General features: G+C 41.8%; 1 protein-coding gene and 1 long non-coding RNA gene across 5 annotated transcripts; one reads left to right on the top strand and one right to left on the bottom strand.

Annotated features, from left to right (window-relative positions):
- Window positions 1-1,852: 1,852 nt before the first annotated feature.
- On the bottom strand, window positions 1,853-19,542 carry LOC116423852 (uncharacterized). 4 transcript variants are annotated; one of them, XM_031969528.2, is made up of 6 exons: window positions 19,391-19,542; window positions 18,738-18,840; window positions 7,016-7,284; window positions 6,631-6,872; window positions 6,375-6,548; window positions 1,853-6,261 (listed from the first exon to the last, which is right to left on the bottom strand). In XM_031969528.2, the coding sequence occupies exons 2-6, from the start codon at window positions 18,751-18,753 to the stop codon at window positions 6,000-6,002; spliced, it is 963 nt and encodes a 320-aa protein (XP_031825388.1). In that variant the 5' UTR covers window positions 18,754-18,840; window positions 19,391-19,542; the 3' UTR covers window positions 1,853-5,999. The 4 variants fall into 4 exon arrangements, with proteins under 4 accessions (XP_031825388.1, XP_031825389.1, XP_031825387.1 ...); XM_031969529.2 differs by lacking the exon at window positions 19,391-19,542 and adding an exon at window positions 18,908-18,998; XM_031969527.2 differs by lacking the exons at window positions 18,738-18,840; window positions 19,391-19,542 and adding an exon at window positions 11,155-12,235.
- Window positions 18,055-20,056, top strand: LOC143174786 (uncharacterized). The gene is made up of 2 exons (XR_012999126.1): window positions 18,055-18,435; window positions 19,493-20,056. It is a non-coding gene; the product is annotated as an uncharacterized LOC143174786 (long non-coding RNA).
- Window positions 20,057-20,080: the final 24 nt, after the last annotated feature.

Here is a 20,080-nt window from a genome sequence, read left to right as displayed (position 1 = left end):
AATTAGAACTGGAGTTTCGAAAGAGTTTGGAATAGTCTGTTCGGAGAAGTTCGTAGGTGTTCGTGAACTTTAATGGTTTTGTTTAGGATAGTTCCCGATTTAGAAAGAAGTATCTTCGTATTTTTCGTGGAAGGTTTGACGTGAGCTGTCGTGATTGCTCGGCGGTTCTGGTGTTGAGAGTACGCGTGATAAACATGGAGAGATGAACGATGCGATGCAATGACCATACGCATTATACGGATTAATAATAAAATTCACAACTTTATTATAAATTTTCGAACCGAACAATACAGGTATCGCTAATTCTAAATTATTCGGAGAACCTTCACGGGTTAAAATCTAATAAACCGACGCGATGCGACAATGCTCCGTTTTCGTGGTCGGCGTAGGGGGAAACCGCGGAGCCGAGATTTCGGGATGCTCGCGCACGTGCGATATCATCGTGGATAGAGGCAGACTGTTTCTCGAAAATTGGGGGGAAAACAGATGAGAGAAAAAAAAAAAAAAAAACACGAACTTCCACGTCCAAAACGTAACACGGCCCCGTGAAATGGAATTACTTGCTAATGAATATCCGCTCGATATCCGATTGACTCGGTTGTCCTACGATATCGTGTCAGACTCGCGCCGAGAATTCGGCGAATCCGAACGCGATTCGCTCTCGTTTCAGGCATAAATTAAATACTGCTTCCCTATTGTCAGTCAATTTTCCTACGAAACTCCTCTAACAAATCACCGACGACAAGGCAACTCGATCGAGCACGAGATCGTGAAAGAGACCGTAGGACAACCGGTCAACGCGCTGCGCTTTACAAAACGATCTCTTATGGCACCTGATACGCGCGAGTCAACTTAAAGAGTATTTCGTCTCGTTCGGGTCTTAACATTACTGCGACGACGTCGTCTCCGATGGGATCGCCGGTAATCAGAATTCTCTTTGTATCATGTAACTTGCAACAATTTAATTAAAAAAAAAAAAAAAAGAAGAAACGTACACACTTGCAGGATGTTGGAACAAAGCACTGAAGCATTTAAAAGTATACAACAATCGATAAAAAGGTGAGGACCGTAGCGCGGGATTGATATCGATCCCGTTGTTTTCCTTCAACAAAATAAACCGACGAAAAAGCTCGTTCAAACCAAAAAAATAGTTGAGTTTCTACACGTCTACCGAGTAACGTTCAATTTCCTTTACTGTACCCATTCAATACACATATATATATATATATATAGTTCGTTCCTTTAGAATTTCTCGTTTGGCATCTCGCTTCGTTACCGTAATTACACGCATATCTCTCCGTGTGGGCGATCCGGCAGCGAAACCGAGAATACTTCGAAACAGATATTCGAATTCGTAGCGGCCAGTGAACAATACCGTCAGAAAATATTCAAACATTTTATAAATGATAGAAACGCTAAATAATAATCTGTACTGCACACGCATTTCCCTACTGTTCGTAACCTTCCTCCGTTTTTTCCCCTTTGTTACTCTTTCTTCCTTGCACCCCTTTCGTTCCTACACACGCACACGCATGCTCTCCCCTTTTTTCTCTCTCTCTCTTTTTCTTTCTTTCTCTTTCTCTCTCTGCCTCCGTAGAGATCCCGTCATTCTCTCATACAGGCACACTAAATATACACCCCTCTCCACCTACCAATATTCTCTTAATAAATGCTGATTTAGAGGAATCGTTGTCTGGTTTTTATTTGTGGAAGAAATATATTTGTATAATTTCGAGCCGATGCTTCCTTTTTCCAATTAGCCGCCCCGCTTCGCAACGAAGGTGCCCGTTCGCTGTAAACTCCGCCGACCGTTCAGACACAGTGCGCATCGCCACGACAGTAGTATCAAACGTATTATTTTATGTCCATATATATTTCAACCGATACAACTTTTCCATTAGTTTCAAACAAAACAAAAAGAAAAAAGGACTCCTAAAAACGAGGACGCGAACGATATGTCTTCCCTTTTTGCTTTTCACCGTTCTCTTTTTTTTTTCTCTTCTTCTTCTTCATCTTCACTTCTTCTTCGTATTCTTCTTCATTCTTTAAAATAGTGTACACGTTAGAAATATAATTCGACGAATTCGGCGATCGTTTTAACACACTTTCGTAAAATATCAACTATTCGGTACGCATTCGTGAGACGTCCGAGCAAGGCACTGTTATTGCTTGTCACTGTTTTCCGTGCCGCGACTGCGAGCGGAGCAACGGCCGTTGCATGTTACGTTCGTTGAAACTTTTACGACCCTGCGCGTCTATTCAATGCTGCGGAAAGATTTAGGAACTTTGGAAATTCGATGCTTCGAGTAACGTTCAATCACGCGAGCAACAGTCTGCGACTCTGCATGCAAACATTGTTTAGGATGCAAGTGGGCGGGACAGAGATCTCAACGCTAGAACCACCGGACGTGCCGAAACGATCTATCATCTCGGGTTTCTTCTTTCACGGTTCTTCGAATGATAGAACGAGGAATCATTCGATTTCGTTAGCGCGCATTCGAAAATACAAGTCGATCGAAATCTCGATAAATGCACCCTTGTAATCCTCGGAGGAGAATAACAAGAGATCGGTTCGAGCTGTAAGACAGTTCTAGCGTCGATCGACAGTAACACAGTCCCGTCTGTCAGTGTACTCGAGCTTCGAACACACTGGTGAAGGTTGGAATCGCTTAATGCAACGACCATTTCTCGCTACTCGATCTTGGCACATAATCTATTCTCATTTTTTTTTTCTTTTTTTTTTCTTCTTTAGTTTTTCGCCGTTTTCGTCTTCGTCATCATCCTCGTTATTATCCACGGGATTCTTCGCGCGAACGATTAGTTCTGTCGACGAAGAAGAATCGGTATTTCGTGGACTGCTTACCTGACGTCGGAGAGAGATCTATTCTTAACCTAATACAAAGTAATTCCCTAACAAGTTCCTAACGAGGCGGTCCCATAACGGCAACCATAAGGATTATCGCGATTTAAAAATAAACTTGAATCGTATTTTGTACATCGAAGAACTTTGTTTCTTTTGAACACGGTTTAAATCTAGCTCGCGCATCGACGCGTGCGTATATGTATATATATACATATATATATATATGTATGAAGGTGTATATATAGATATGTATAAATACGTACACATACACTTTGTGTAGATTCATGATCAACGAAGGTACTGGTACTCTGATAGTGTACATACGTTGAACGTTCGCATCGATTCACGCTCGCGTCTGCATTCGCACTTTCACAGTATACATACAAAGAACGCGGTAACCTAAAGTTTCGATAGGCACGATTGTTCCAACGCTTTCTGCGTTCTTCTTCTTCCTTTCTCTCTCTTTCTCTCGCTCTCTTTCTCTCTCTCTCTCTCAAACTTATTTCTTCTCTCTTTCCTCTTCGTTTGTTATTTTTCCATTCCCCCTCCCTCTACATAAACTACACCTTTAGTGAATGCTTTTTTTTCCTTTTAAACGCTCGAACACACAACAAACACATTTACTAGCTATGTTTTTCGACAAAGAGGACACCCCTCTGTTTTGAATATATTTGAACAACTTAATGATGAGTAGAACTAACAGTTAAGTCTTTGGCGTTTGTACCAATGATTTTCTCTATGCGTGATCATGCATCACGATATTGATCTTCAATCAACGAACTGCTTTCGAAAATCGAGATTCGATATTCGAAATTGTATAATATACCGTGTATGAACCGCCGGTTCGACTGTATCCATATAAATCTATATATATATATATATATATGTATATTTATATATAGATGTATATATACATATATATATATATACATATGTATACGTATACGTACTTATTGTCTATACACGTATCTCTTAAACAGGCACGCGCGCTTGTATTCGACTTACTTTATATATACTTGAGATATAATTAACACACACGATTGGCTTACGTGTCTCACATACCGCCTATATCGAAAAAAAATCAACGATCTCTTTTTCTCTTCACGGAAGCAATGCGATTAACGCGCAATCAAAAAAAATGGCTAATCAGTGGCGTTGTCGCAACGTTAGCTCATAACCGCATCAGGGAGGAAAGGGAGAGACATGTATCAATCGTACGCGGACGTGTCAAAAGAATCAACGAATCTCTTCTCGAGCAGTCTTATACGTCTAACATAAATGCGAAGGTAAACGCAATAAAGGTTCCAACTGCTGTTAATTAGTTCGTAATTTAACGGTAACGATAAAAAAAAAACGGAGAGAAAAGGACAGAGTGTTAAAAACAAATCAAGTAATGTAACTACTTATCGCGTTAAGTACTGTGCTACCTTGAAACGTGGACAGGAGAGCACACGCAATCGTAAATAATCTACATCTACTCGCTAATCCTGGCAAAAAGAAAAAGAAGAGGAACCGAATACTAATGATAATAATGTTAATGATGACGATAGTATCAGTTGGCGACAGCAATCGTATTTGTGGTTAATAGTAACAGTAGTGAAGAGTATCAGCGGCATGGCTGCGGTATTTAGTCGTGATGGTAATATTAATAGCAATATTGATACTAATATTGATAATATTGGTAACAATATTACTAATGTTAATAATAACAGCGGTGATGGTGGTGATGAGTGTTAGTTGTATTAGTAGAAATAATAGTAGCAGCAGCAGCAGCAGAGTAGCAGCAGCAGCAGCAGAAGTAGTAGTAATAGAAATAGTATCAATAGTAGTAGCGATAACAGTAACAGAAATAAAAGTACTAAATTGACAAAAACACACAGGATGCAAGAAATGCTTTCAATGTTCTCTTTGGCTAGTTCCTATGTTAATTCCTTGAAAAGATATCGTGAAAATATAATCGGAAATCGACTCGAAGCATGTACACTGTATGTGTTCCTAAACTGAATAATTATACGGAATCAATCACATGTTCTACCAAAAGCTATGGCAGCATATAAGATAAAGGTTTCCAACAGACGCAGACGGTCCCGTGTGAATTCTGAAAATTCATTTCAGTTCGTAGTAATGATACTTAATGCGATTTATTTCTCCCGTCGTTCTCCCTTTCTTCCACTGAATATCGAAAGAAACAGAAATTCGCATTGTTACCAAAGTTATATAATATATGGCGACTTGATGATTTTACGAAATATAACGAAATAGTCGACGCGCGGAAAAAAAAAGATTTACGAACATGTAAACTGATGTCTGAATTAATGTCTTCTCAGTTACACTCAATTTGTCACTACGATGTAAAATTTTGGCACTTGTTTGCCGTCCATCCAATACGCTTATCTCGCATAAATACAGACAGAAGCGTTGCAAAATAGGAAATAAAACATCCTTATTAGTCGCGTGGATCGTTCCATGCGAGGAATTCTCGCACGAGAGAGAGTGTACTCAACAATTCAATTTTACAGAAACCTGTAGATAACAGTTAGTGCCTCTGGAAGGAATCTGGCAATCCTTCCTTCTACATTATTGAATTTACTCTCGGTTTACAAAGGAAGCTTCAACTTCGGGGGTGGCCCGATTCGAATACTGAAATATTGCAGCAAATTGTCTTTGAAATAATTTCTCGTTCACGCGAATTTTAAGCAGAGTACACCTCCATAAATCACAACACATTTCGAGAACACCGTTATGTAAGAGTTGAGAAAACGTTTGGTTATCTTTCGTAGATTATCTCTAGTTATTCTTCGAGCCTCGAGAGAGTCTTTCTTGAGATATTTCCTTCGGCCGCATTGCAAGTAGAAACTCGTGTCGTAAAAGTTAAGGCAACGATCGCCGCGGATCACGATCAGTTTTCTACCCGATAGACACATGTATTTCGAAAATGCGTGTGGCTGATCATCAACAGAGGAACACCGGAAAGACTGTCATCTCGGACGAAACTCGAAAAATTGTCGTGTACGCGTTGACAAAGCGACAAAAGTATGCTGTGTATACCCACTCCGTAGGATGATGGAACTGGAAGATAAAAAATTGTCGATACGAATGACAACACGAGCAGCAATATCGATGTGCTCTGCTCTCGTTAAACCGGCACGGCTCCCTCGCGTTCCTTTTCCTGCTGTCGTACGGCGACAGCTGCTTCGACCAGTAAGTAAAGACACTTAAACTTGTCTTTATCTTCCTCTGGCGGTGTCGGCGGCGGAGTCTCATCCGTATGTGGACTATGAGCATTATGCGTGCTGTATACTTCCGTTTCATGCTGCACGTCAGGAGTTTGAATAAGATGTTGTCTGGGCGCGCTCCAATACGGCGCTTCGTTTCTCATCGAAGATTCATCGTCGTCTCTGGAAAAAGCGAAAGAACCCCGGTTTCATTTAGCTGATCGTCGTACAGCAATGAAAATGAAATCAAGTGAAACCGAGTGATAGCCATTTGGCGCACTCTCAATAAATTGTACCCTCGTCGCGCAGGATGGGTGATCGTTTCCTCGTAAGCACCAAGTTGAGCAACGTTCTGCTCGATTTTCGTCTCCGAGTAAGGATAAACTATTACGCTAGGCCACTGTGTCGTTGGACGTTCTTCTTCGCTATGAGAACTACTCTCGTAATCGTTCGGGCTGTCCTCCTCGCTCCTAAAAGAGAAAGAAATCAATTACCATTGAAATGCTACTTTAATCGTCAATTTCACCGTTGCAATAAATAATTGCCACGAACCGATACATTAATCCAGCAGGATCTTCGTAGTCGTGATCCCTGCTACGTTTCGGTGCACTCATACCAGCCAACGCATCCCAATTTTGATTGTTTCTCGAGCCAAGATTGGACGACTGCTGATGACTGCCGGCAGGCATTTTTTTCCCACGACGTGAGATCGTGTACTGGAGAGGGTCGTGTCCCTCCCTTCGTATCATTTCAGGTAAGATTCGTCGCCTAGCGTTTATGAACCAATTGCACACCTACGGTAGAAACGTTCGGTAATTATTCGAGAAATATCAAGTGTGTACACTGTGCCCGTTGATCTTCGGGGAACACGCTGTACCGATCAACACAAAGTGACGACGATGATTCGAAGAAGGCATTCGGTAACAATACTACTGACCTGCAACACCGTGAGATTTGCTTCTTGACTCAACGTCAACTTCTCGCTGTCGCTCGGATAAGCATTGTATCTGTGTTCGTAAAGCCATCGCTTCAGAATTTTTACCGAGTGCTTTGGTAAGTTACCTCGGCGTTTTCTTACAGAATGCGTACTCGAGTGGTGAAGGACTCCAGAATGAACTTTACCGCGCAGCGTGTTCGAATCCTGTTCCGTGTCGGATCCGCTTTGGTCGTCGTCCGTGCTACTCGACGAAGGGAAACGTTCTCTCGCTGAAACAGCAATAATGATCTTAAAATACGTGTACATTTACGCACTCATATGGAACATTGAAATTCATTTATGTGTCTCGAGTAGTTTTTAAAGTAATAGGTACGTATGCGTGCTATAACCTTGCGAAGTCACTATTAACGACACATATTTTTCCGCTTAGCGCGGAATGTTTCCCCCCTGTTCGTACACAGCAAAACAATTATCGACTATTCAACGAGTACATCGGCGAAGAATATTACAAACGAAGATAGAACTACAACAACCGTAGAGAGATAAGATGAAACTGAGAACCCATCGAATTGTCGAATTAGTTATAGTTTTTATTCAAATATATTCGAGTCGGCTATATTTGTCGTTATTCTTCGAGAATAACTCGCCTCGTGGGAGGATTATGTATATTACACCCGTGATTCATCCTAAATTCATTATTTCATTCGATTATACTTCGATTCCTTCAGTAATGCAACGATAACGACGACGACGACGACGACGATGACGACGACAACGACAACGACAGCGACGACAAAAAGCTTTAATCTTATTGTAAAATTATATCTTTGAAGAATAAATCGGCGGTTCTGGTTAGTTCGTACTGTCGACTAATCTTAGCACTTGAGTTTGTAGTTACGTAAGGTCCAGTAACCCGACGGTACAAAATTAGGTACCAAGCTCGTCGCGACTAGACGAAAACTATGTGTCACGGCGGTGATTGCAGCGACGTCGAATGCGATAGAAGCATCGTACAGCAATGCAAAGAACTGTACGTAACATTATCGACACGATGAAACGAACACGGGTAACCAGACAAAAGAACACGGCGATGTTACCTTAGCTATGGTCGGTACACTTCCTCCATTGAGCTAAATATATAATGAGCTGCCAGCAAGTTTACGAGTGCATCGTCTATACTCTAACAGCGCCTCTTATCCGACAAATAATCTTCACCTTGCTTTGTTAATCGAATCGATACGATCTTCAAGGAGGCGCGAACGTTACCGTCTTCCAATGATTCAGTAATTTTTACTACAATGGATTGCCAGGTTAACATTGTATATTTATAACACGATCGTCGTATCCAAGAATCTCCTATTTTCGAACCGCTAATGAAGAATAAGAACCGTTCGTAGGAGGATCTCTGCTCAATCACGCCAAATGTATTTACCATCCGTAAAAGTACACCTTGCTAGCCCGACAGTCGGTGACCCGTAACACGTTTGGATGATTTCCAAAAGATCAGCGTAGCGCAACGGACGTTAATTAGTAGCGTCCTCGCCATGATTGAAAATACTACGAAGACTCTCGATTTTTATACTTTTCGTCGTCGACCCACAACTTCTGATCTACGACCTACGAACCACAACTCATCCCTGCCTATGACGTTTCTTTGCTTTGTATCACAATTGTGAGTTGCGTCGTAATACGAACACGTTCGTATACTTCGATGGTTTCTTTGTTTTTATCGGTTTCGCGTAATAGTGGAATGTTATTTTCGAATCGATCGGAAATGATTATTTAGTAGATTTATAAACATTTCCATGGTTGCGACTGAACTTATTTCAGTCGCCGCTTTGACACCTTTGCACCGCTAGCGATTTTCATTGGGCAGAAAAGGGGAAAGCGACCGCTCGAGAAATCTGAATTTAACGGTCTCCTTGAGCTTTTTGTGAACGCATCGGCGTTATATAGATATAACAAAAAGGTAGAAAAAAAAAATGAAAGAAGTCCGACACGATTAACCTCCGTGGCATCTATTTGCGTATGCAACGCCTCGCGTATTTTGCATTGAATACATCGATTACGTACGTTAGACGTAAATATCTGCACATATGTGGCCACGCGAATTTTACATGTGTCACTTAGTCGAGTTTACTCCAATAGCGAAATTTCGAAAACCGTCGGTTATTCTGGAATGGGAACTGATGCAACGTAGACAATCAAAATAATATCGTGACGCATTGCCGTCTTTAGCGTGATAGTTTTTTTAAAAAATATTCGAAACGTAATGCTTCTTTAAATATTCCTTTCCTTTTTAAAAACTATTTTCCATCGCGATTCAAGCATATCCCGAAGAATCTGAACTTGCAAGATCCCCGATCTAATTATAAATTAATCGAGACCTCAATGGACACACGCAGAAAGTCTCTATAAAAAGAATTAAAGAAAGTCAATTCGACTACTCGATGGTTCTGCTATTAATTCGCGATTCGTTTCACTCCTGTGCAACAGATTTCCTCCACGTGTTCCGAGTAAAAGTTTTCTTCGATTTCCGAGAACACGTGTCAAATCGACGTCAAGCGATTCGTGTGTCCTTCCATTGGAATCGCACCACGGGGTTCACAGCCATACCGACAGGGAATCTTTCGGTTGTATTCGAACGCGTGAAAAATAAGTGTTTAACCGTATCTGCGCAAACGTGGGCAAGCTCAGTCTCTTTTTGTCCCGCTCCTTTTCGTATTTTCTCGTTATTCCGCTTTTTATCGTAGGAAACATCGTGGTTGAACACGCGAGAAACACGAGACTCGAGACACGAGATGCAAAGTACTACACGTACCACGTGGTGTCGAAGATAGATACGTAAACGTGGTCGGGCAACCGTTTTTCCGTGACTTCTTCTCGATTTGACAATTGCAACTGTCTTTCGTCACAACTTTACGGCTAAAATTCCCCCGTTATTGTATTAACTCCGTTTACTCGAATATTTCATCGACTAGAGCTTACAGTAACTCGGATGTTCGGGCTTTCCATGATTATGTAACACACGATTGATTCGAAAGCGAAACTGTTAGATGAGATTTAGAAGATAGCGTTGTTAACGATACACGAAATTAGACGACATTCAACTGCAAATCACAATACTTCGTTCCTTTAGCGCAGGAATCCGCCGTGCTCGAGTGGCACGCTGTCGGCGTTAGAAGTTAATAGGGTTCAAAGGGGGCCGATGCGAACTGTATAATAAACGAAGAAAGTTTCCAACGTTTCTTTTACGCTTCGCGGAAATAAGCAACGCATTCGAGGCACGAGAGGAAGAAGGCGAGACGCGTTAAAAGAGGACATGGGCGCCAGTTGCGCAACAGGTATGATTCTCTACGCCAAGTTAGCCGTGGACGCTTGATCCCAAAGGCAATTATACATTTTATCTTTAGTAGAAAGGGAAGGTTTCAACAATCTCAATCGTTAATAACACAAATTCACATCGGTGGTTCTCGAAACCGTACACCACGAAATAAACGTGAAAATGTAAAAAAAAAAAAAATTGCAAAATAATATTTCTGCAAAGAATTCATTGATCTCCAAACAAATTCGTCATTTAGAATTGTTTCGACGAGGCATATTTGAAAAGATCGTTGCCTGGTCGTTGTCATCGTAGTAATACAAATAGTAACAGTAGCAGCAGTAGTAGCGCTGGTAGTGATAGCAATAGTAGTGGTGGTGGCGGTGGTGGTGGTGGGATAATGATAATAGTAGTGGTGTCGGTGATAGCGATAGCGGTGGTGGTGGTGGTGGTGGTGGCAAGACGTCGTCGTCGTCCTTACCTGTTGCAAACATGTTTATATGTTGGGGCGAAGATGAATTATCGTTACACGGAATCGTTAACGAGGGCAACGTCGATACGATGCGACGGTTTCGCGAATGACTGCGACGACGCTGTCGCTGACGATCGGTCTGACTATGCTGATGATGTTTATGGCGATGATGGTGATGATGATAATGGTGGTGATGGTGATGATGATGCTGCCGATGATTATTGTTACGGTGATGACGACGCCGGCGGCAATGATAATCTTCCTCCTTCAGTGGACGCCGATGATGGCGATGCTGATTATGACAATAGGGACTACAATACTGGTCTTGACACTGTTCTTGTGTACCTGTTATCTTCTCGGCACCGGACTTTTGTTCCAAATGCATAGCCGCCGGTGGTAGCATGACACTCTTATCGTACCCTCGAATACGCAAGACTCAAGGCGTGAGGCGTTCAAACGTGAAACGGTGAAACACGAGACGACGTAACGCCTCAGCGAACCATCCAAACGTTTCGATAACGGATCTTACCGCGTTTCCACATTTTATTTACAGCTGCACGTGTTCCCCGATCGTCGCACGGTACATTTTCGATCGCTCGTATCATCGCAACGTCTGTCTCATGACGCTTATATAAAAAAAAAGAGGAAAAAAAAGCTAGCTTTTGTTTTATCGTCACGGTTACGTTTCTCTTTCCTTGTTCCTTGTGATTCACGTTTCACACGTTGCTGCCTGTAGACCACGTGGCAACGGAGACTTCAGGCATCGAATATTCGATCTTAACTGTTCCCTTGTCCTCTGGGCGATCGCTGGTGCAGTCTCACCCCCAGCATCCGCACGGAAAGCAACATCGACACCAACGACGTCTCGACGCCGACCGAAGCGACCGCATCCGACGAACGCCGTCTTCGTCCCCTCGAATTCTCCGCTTCCTCGGGACGAGAGAATAAAAACGGATGCAACCTTCCACTTTCCTCGCTATCCCGGGATCTCTCATCTGTTACGCGCGCGGCTCGATTAAGTACATCGCGAGACAGGGAAAGCGAACACGAGGAACGGCGTCCCTCTTTTCGACGACGGTCACACTCGGTTCACTTCTAGGCATCCGCGGCGACTGGAAACCGATGGAAGAGCAGACGAGAGCGTGTCGTTTGTCATTCGCGTTTACGTTCGAAAACCGGCCGAAGTCCATCGCACAACGTTCGAGACGCGACTGAGCCAACCATGTTCGGAAGCCGGCTTGACAGAGCTCTGACAAGAAGAACAAGAAAACGAGGAGGAGGCAAACATCAGAATGAGCGCATAGGTGTCCAACAGAGACGGAGGATTTGCGCGCGAGCGCGTCAGCCCGCGTGAGTCCACTTCCCGCTTAGAAGGCTGCCTGGCCATTTTCTCTCTTCCTCCCCCTCTTCCTCGCTCATTCTCACTCTCTCTTTCTCTCCCTCGCGCGCGCAGTCTGCCTCCCCTCCACGTCTTCACCGCCATTTAGACTTGATCGTCACGCCGAGACCCGTTGGCCCGTTGTCCTAGTAACGATAACGATAGCTCACTCCCTCTCTCCTTCGTTCCTTCTCCCTCTCCAGCAGATAGTCCGGTTCTTGGCGGGAAACGCATTGCACAGCGGCTGTCTCTTCGCCCCGGCATCTCGAATTTTCAATTCGACTTTCGACCCTTCCTTCGCCGAAATTGCGAATAAGCCTTGCGAGTGTGGATCGTTGGAACATCGATATTCAGATGTTACGTGATATCGTACTTCCGAATTCTCGCGACGATTCTAACCTAACACACTTTAGTAGGGTTTCCGTAAGAACGAGGGGAAAGTTTTCTGTTTCGGTAACCTAAAAGGACGAAAGCTTTTGTACCAACGGATTGTGAGTTTTTAGAGTTTGAAGCTTCGAGACACGTGTTGAATGGAAATTTGAAATTCGGTAACGTTTCAGATTCTAACCTAACTAATACGCTTTACTAGGGTTTTTATAGAAAGAAATGGAAAGTTCTTTGTTCTGATATGCGATAACTTAAAAGGGCAAAAGCTCTCGTCATCGACGGATCATGAGTTGTCTCGAAGTTGAAGTTTCGAGAAACGCGTTGAACGCGAATTTGAAACTCTGCGACCGTTAAGGCGTCGAGCCCGCCAGATCGCTGTTCGGTGCGCACGTGCATGCACGGTTCGGTAGGTTATCTTCTTAAAGTTTGTTCGAGAAACACCGCCGGATCGTGTGAAAAGGGAAACGGAAGTAGTATAAGTTTATCACGCGCGTTGATGTACATCGTAAGAAACGATGCCCGTCCATACCGTGGAAGGCAAGACGATACAAGGGGAGTGTGATAACGGGAAAGATAAGACCGAAAGATTAAGTATAATCCAGGCACGGAAAAACCGTGCACATTAAGATCGAGCGGCTAGTAAAAGCATGAAATGCGTCCCTCATTATAACCTCTTCGCGCGAAACACCGAGCTCGTTTCTTTCCGTGACATCGAGTGCAATCAATCCTCTTCTGTCGTCAGCTTTCGACGACAACAGTGAAACCACCCTGTGTGGGATTACACGTACTCGCCGGTTTTGAAATAAACGTTTCCTGTCTTTATGTATTTCTGTTTTAACCCAGTCACCGCCCTAAAATTGTCTAGTTACCATTTAAAAATACCCTGGGAGATAGGCAAGTTCAAAGGTGCAATTAAGATGAACACATTTTCACCGACAGAACAAAGGTAACTCTGTAAAGTATATCTATCTCTTCTTCACATAGAATTTATAGATAAATTGAAACCACGTTTCACGTTCGCGGACGCAACAATATTTTGTCGATAATGTTTATATCATTCCATTCCATGTATATACATACATATAATATTATTAATATAATAGACCATAAATTATATACATATATATACACAAATATTGTAAATTGAATAATGTATTACGTCGTGAGACTTCATTATTTGTATCTGTAATAATTATTAAAATATAAATTGCGGGTTTTCAGACTTCAGATACTATAACCAGTTAATCCAGAATATTCCAGACAGAGAAACGCGCGCGTTTCAAATCATTCTGATTAACGAATAGCGCGAAAGTTCAAACAACGCTTCACGCTGTTGCAACAGATAGGAAAATTCAGAAAAGTTCTTTACTTTCTACCTGCGCATGCCAGCGGAGAGCCAAAAACGGCTCAGCTTCCCCTCGAGTAAAGAAATAATCTTTTCCCCATAAATCCATGTTTCTTTCGGCCTGCTCCTGATCCTTCGATAATTTGACACGCTACGTTTTTATCTTATCAACGAAACCTATGTTTTACGTTCGGTTCGATAGGCGATTCGATAGGTCCGCGGTTCATGATAAGATGCCCCCACCGTACGCTACATCCCCCTTTATTCCCCGTGCTTTCCTTATTCCTAGCTTCCATCGTAGAGTCAGTAATAAGCTCATTTCCATTCGTTTGCATTGGACAGCGGATTGTATATATTTACGACAAACAGAAATGCACGAAGTACAAAGTCGAGGGATTGTCAGAAAAACTTCAGAATGTTTATCACTTCAATTTCTAATTCGCCAAGATTCTCGAACGATGACATTGCTTTCCACCCCCTGATTTTTTTATTCGATACACGGGGCAATTGTTTTACCTTTCACGCCTGCCTCTGTTCGTATCGTGTAACGTGTAAAACAGGCATGGGCCCTTCTTGTTTATTTTGATCGATGCTCGGTCAAGACGATCCGTAAAAAGGTCGAAAGATGTTGCGCAGTGACGAAAGCAACGAATAGGACGCGTGGAAAGAACGAACCTTCGAGTGAGAATAAAAATCAGATGAAAACCGACGAAACGTTTGTTTAAGTTACAAACGCGATATCGTCGACAGTAACGGTCTTATCCGTGAAATTATCTTCCGTTTCGAGCACAATTTTAAATTTAAATTCTCTTGTGTCTTGTATAATTTGTATATTGTAGATAAAAATTGTATACCTCGGTAGATTTTATATTTTATATTTCCACGATGCTTAGCATTCCGATTTTTCGCAGGTTACAACGTGGAAATATTAATGTTATGAAGCGTAATGTTTATAAGAATACAATCAACGTGGTACATCCTTTCTCTACTCTAATTAGATCGTTCAACGACATTTGAAACTCGTCGAAACCGTTTAGCGACACGTCTCTAAATACTTGGCGAGTATTCGTTAGATTCCTTAAGCAGTTTAAACGAACACTGGATCGTTCTTGCAACCAATCAACAAATTTGCACTCCTCGTTAGCTATCCGGTGCTAACGCCTAACATTTTTATTAATGCGGCCTCGGTAGAAACTCAACTTTATCGCACCATTAAAGGGATCATTTGACAAAAAAATGGTTCGTTCCTTCGGAACGAATGAGGGTTAATTGAGCAGAATCTGGGCAAGATCATTTATACTATAGTGTGCTGAATCTTATGCTAGAACTACCAAGCACTTATAATTTCCTTTAAAAATTAGAATATGTTTCTTAGAATTCAAAGCACCTATTATCCTATCCATATATATATATATTAAAAAAATTTATTTAACACTAGAACTACCAGATGGGTCAGAATTATTTCTGATTTCCTCTTTTACAATTACTAAAAAAGTAGACACTTCTGCGAAAACTCATTTGGAACAAATTCAGTAACAGCAAAACTGAAGTGCAGCTCAACTGAAATCTCAATATTGTAAAAGTCTAAACTTCAATGATCATAAAATCAAAATATTTGGACTGACTTCCACCCGTCCGGTAGTGCCGTTAAGAGATTTAGGTCTAAGCACGTGTCTAGAAGTCGAAGCAAAAAAAAAAGAAAGAAAGAAAAAAAATGTACAAAATGAAAATCTAAAAGTCCAGAGCACTTAGAGACTAGAGGCAGTCGACCGAATCGGCGCGGCTCGACTGCGGAATCTTTCGCAGGGGTGTTTCGGGAGCAAAAGAGAGCTAGCTAAGCTTCAAATCGTCAGTGTGCAAAGAAACATCGAATTAAGAGGGGAGGAACATTCCTCGTAGGTCAGCGCATAGAACGATTTTAGCTACAGTCTTTGAGCTGCCCGTGTCCCGCGTTGCTTCGTGGCCAGCTCGTGTCAAGAATCATTTAATTTCGACAAAGGTTCACGCCTTTCGACTGTCATTTTCCTTTATGAAATCCCATCTCGATTCCGATTCTCGATCATTCGGTTTCCCCAGATTTTCGTCGCCCCTCGTGCGATACACACACGTCCCTCCGATTCGATATTTTTTCAGTCCGAGGCGACACAACCCGTATCGTTCATTTCCCAATATCCCAGTTATTGGTCATTTATTTCACGATCTACATCCACCTACGATAGCCTCTACGGTTCCGCGTCATGAATAAGATAACCTCAAATATCGAATAAATAACCTAAAGAAAGAAAGGGCTTAAGATAAGGACGCTACGAGACACGAGAGCTTCTCTTGCTAACCAACTACGAATCACTACCATCGAATCACTCGGCGATTCGGTCGATCGAATCACACGCGGAGGTTTACAGCTAAAAATCATCATCTTGTCGACTAACGAGTCTCGTGTCCCTCGTGCGCTGATGTAACTGTGCATCGAACCCCGTGACATGCGTATATCACATCGTACAAGTACGTATTACATGATGCATCTATCGACGAAAAAAAAAAGAAAAATGTTTTCTTTCTCTTTTGCCGCCTTTTTCGTTACGATCGTCGCGTTACCACGTTCACGACGTGCCCGGATAGATTCGTGAGGAGGTAGATCGAAAATTCCGTCGGAAGCAACTGAACGTAGTCGAAAGTAGGGATGAGTCGAACGAACGACTTCGCTGCTATCGGTTACGTAACGAAGCAAAGATTACAGTGACACGCTTCGACGTTTTTTACTTTTACAGAATACATTTCGCATTATTACCAGTGCATTCCTTCGTTCCTTTTTCTCGTCTTATTTCTCATCGATCTTTTATTGCGTGCTGATTAATTTTTTTTTCATTGAAACGCGATTAGCATGTTTACTTAAGCAGAGATCACCTTTTCCTACGATCGTGACAGATATTTTCATCGACATCTAAATGATACGCATCACCTGAATCAATATCGTAAAGTAGGGAGTCAGTTGTCTATGCATTGTAATTCAAATAATTAATAAACAATCAACAAGTCTGCCACGAAAAATTACATTCAAAATTTTTCGATAATCATTAAACGTTCTACGACACGATTTTACTAATCGCAAAATCAAGTAAAGCGAGTTACATGTAAAATGGTTGTCAATATTTAACGTATTAATGACAATGACGATGACAATGGCAACTATGAAAAGGAGAAGAAGGGTGATGACAACGATGATGATGATAATCGATATTACCGATATTACACGAGCTCTTACTAGTAACACTATTATTACTATTATTAGGAGTGTTACACAATACTCTCGTGTCTTTATAAACGAGTTTCACTGGCCATTGACCAAAGCTAGATAACGTCGTGTATCGCGACCCATTTACCGAGTTGCTAATCTTGGACTCTAATCCGAACTTGATTTTCCCCCTTGTTATTCCAACTAAACATTTTCTCATTCATACGATGTCCGCGGGCACTGCATCAGTATAAACACACATCCTCTGTGCGGCAATAACTCCAAGAATGTCGTAAATTACATTCAATGTCAACTATTTTGCGGTTTTATGTTACAATTTGTAACGTAAACAATGCGCAGTACGTACGAAGACAGATTGCGCTCCCGATCGCATTTTTTACGCCCGGTAGTAGATATTATCTATAATATACAACTGCCAAAATATTCGGTGGTAAGACTGCGACTTTGTGAAACACAACCAACGGACAAACATTTGCGTACTTCCGTTAAATCTTTATCTCGTCTGTTACGTAAGCGTAATACGAATACGACACGAATATATTCGAAGCGTTTATGCACTTTTATAAATGCTTAACATTTTCATCGAGAAACTGAACAGACCCATTGACATAATTCCTCTTAACGAGTTAGTTATTCTGCGATTTGTCGCGGCCATTAACGCGAACGGCATTCAAGTATCAATTGCTTGAAGATTTCAAGCTGTAACAATACGACTATTTACTAGCTAAAAAAAAACGTACTATTTTCGAACGCATACATCTTTTCATACGTTCGGACGTCAATTCGAAACAAATGTTCCATCGATTTCGATCGATCGGCGAAAAAAGAAAAAATAATGAAATTATATCGTACCTTACTGTAGCAAACGTTGATTTAATTTGAGCAATAAGACAACATGAATAAAAATTCTTCGGTAATATTGAAAAGATAAGAAGTTATGCATATCGGAACACCGATTTCATTGTGTAACCTCATATTCGTCTCGACGAATCGAGAAATTTGCCATTTATGAAATGCGTCTTTTGCGACGAGAAAAACAAATTCTATGGAGTAGGTGGATGTTACTATTGCAAGCTAGCAGTAGTCACAACGGCGGTGGAACAAACGCGCACGTGTAAACATATTCGTTCACGTATGATAAGTACGCGTGCACGCAAAACGACCGAGTCGGTGGCCAGCCGGTAGGCCGGCAGGCAAGCGGGCAGGCAGGCAGACAAGCAAGCAAGCATGGAAGGCACGACGGAAAAAGCAGAATGACAGTTGGTAATTATAACGAGGAGCGGATTCCGTGGGACAAGACTAGTGAACCCCGTGCAAGTAACCAAGTCCGCGCCGTACCGCGCCACCACGTGCCTCACCAGATAGCTGGCTCGCTGACTGCGTGTTGACTCGGTAGCCACGCGCTGTACCATCATAGATGATGGCGTCCCACGATACAATTTTCGATCTACTACAAATATCAAATATCTTCCAGAATCTTTCCGTATTATATCGAAACCGTAAGACCCGCATCGCGATTTTATGTTATAAATGCACGAATTGTACGATTAAAATTTTCAACTTACCAATGCGATGGTCCATAGTGATGAAATCAAAGCGAGGGTTCTATACACACTCGGAGCAATAATATCCCCGTAGATTAGATATGTTTATTCAATACTCGCACAACTGTCAAACAGAAAAAACCCTGTTAAACACACGAAAGTACACTGCTCCTATCGTGATTAAAAATTACCCGGCACGTGTAGCAATCATAGTTCTGAAGCGTTACAACTATGAAAAGCGAACGAGAGAGAGAGAGAGAGAGAGAAAGAGACAGAGAGAGAGCAAGAGAGAAAGAGAGAAAGAGGGAGAGAGAGAAAAATCGGTAGAAGGAGAGAGGGAGAGAAAAAGAGAGAAAAACAGAGAGAGTGAGAGAGAAAGAGAAAAATATACGAACTTCGACCGACAATTTTGTGGAGATGCTTACACCAACGCGACGGAAGAAATGCACGATCATGAAATTTGCAACGTTCGCGCCAAACAAACTAACCGATTCGATTTTCACTGGTTACGAATATGTCGAGGCGAACGTACGAACGATGAATAAAGAGCAACACTAAAAGTTGCAACACTGTCTCCACATCGTTGTATAATTATAACACGGTGAGATTTCGCGGCTTCTTTTCCTTCACGCGTTTTCTTCTCAGACTCGATGATTCGTTGTTCGACAACTCACCGGCGTATCTCTGTGTAGTTTTCTTGCGTTTTGTTCGTTCACACTACGTTTTTCCGTCTGAATTGCTTCCTGCTGTAATTAATTTCTTGTTTCTTCTGACAGATAAACACTACGAATGCGGCGGGTTCTTGTGTCGTGTGCGCCAGCGTCAGTAAGATTGACAGTCGGCGCTGATGACAGACAGGTGCGCCCGCCTTCCGGCCTAACAAGTCGGCAACCTACCGTCGTGCTAGCGTATCTTTTTCTGTCGCTCGTATACTCGCCTGCCCGCCAAGCTACTTCATACGACCTGTGTTATACCATTCACTCTTTCATTTAACATATTCCTGCCATCTAGCGACAGTCTACTTGAAATATTTACGTTACCCTAACATCATTTTTCACATCTCATTGACTTAGGATTGTCAGCATTCAGAGATTAGACGGAAACATTTTTAATTTTTACCGACTACTGGCTGAGTACATGAATATTTAAGGTTAAAGCACGCAAAATTAAAAAGAAATACAATTATACATATTTTCTAACAGTATAATTTAATGCACCCTTTCCATACATTGTGTAATATATTACATACGCTCCTCTATGAATTATTTTAAAATGTAATGATGGATTTTAAATAAACAATTCAAAGTAAATCTTTGCGAGGAAGTGATATATATTCTCTTCCTTTCTTTTTTTGTTGTTCCAAG

The sequence above is a fragment of the Nomia melanderi genome, chromosome 8 (assembly GCF_051020985.1).
Source record: "Nomia melanderi isolate GNS246 chromosome 8, iyNomMela1, whole genome shotgun sequence".
Taxonomy (NCBI): domain Eukaryota; kingdom Metazoa; phylum Arthropoda; class Insecta; order Hymenoptera; family Halictidae; genus Nomia; species Nomia melanderi.
This window is presented reverse-complemented; position numbering and strand designations above follow the sequence as displayed.

What these genes read in the sequence shown, in the direction of transcription:
- LOC116423852 (XM_031969527.2), bottom strand. Translation starts at nt 11,212, where the DNA reads ATGCTACCACCGGCGGCTATGCATTTGGAACAAAAGTCCGGTGCCGAG. An exon ending in CCTGCTGGATTAATGTATCG is followed by an intron (nt 6,549 to 6,630) that starts GTTCGTGGCAAT and finishes TTTCTCTTTTAG; the next exon opens with GAGCGAGGAGGACAGCCCGA. An exon ending in ACCCATCCTGCGCGACGAGG is followed by an intron (nt 6,262 to 6,374) that starts GTACAATTTATT and finishes CGCTTTTTCCAG; the next exon opens with AGACGACGATGAATCTTCGA.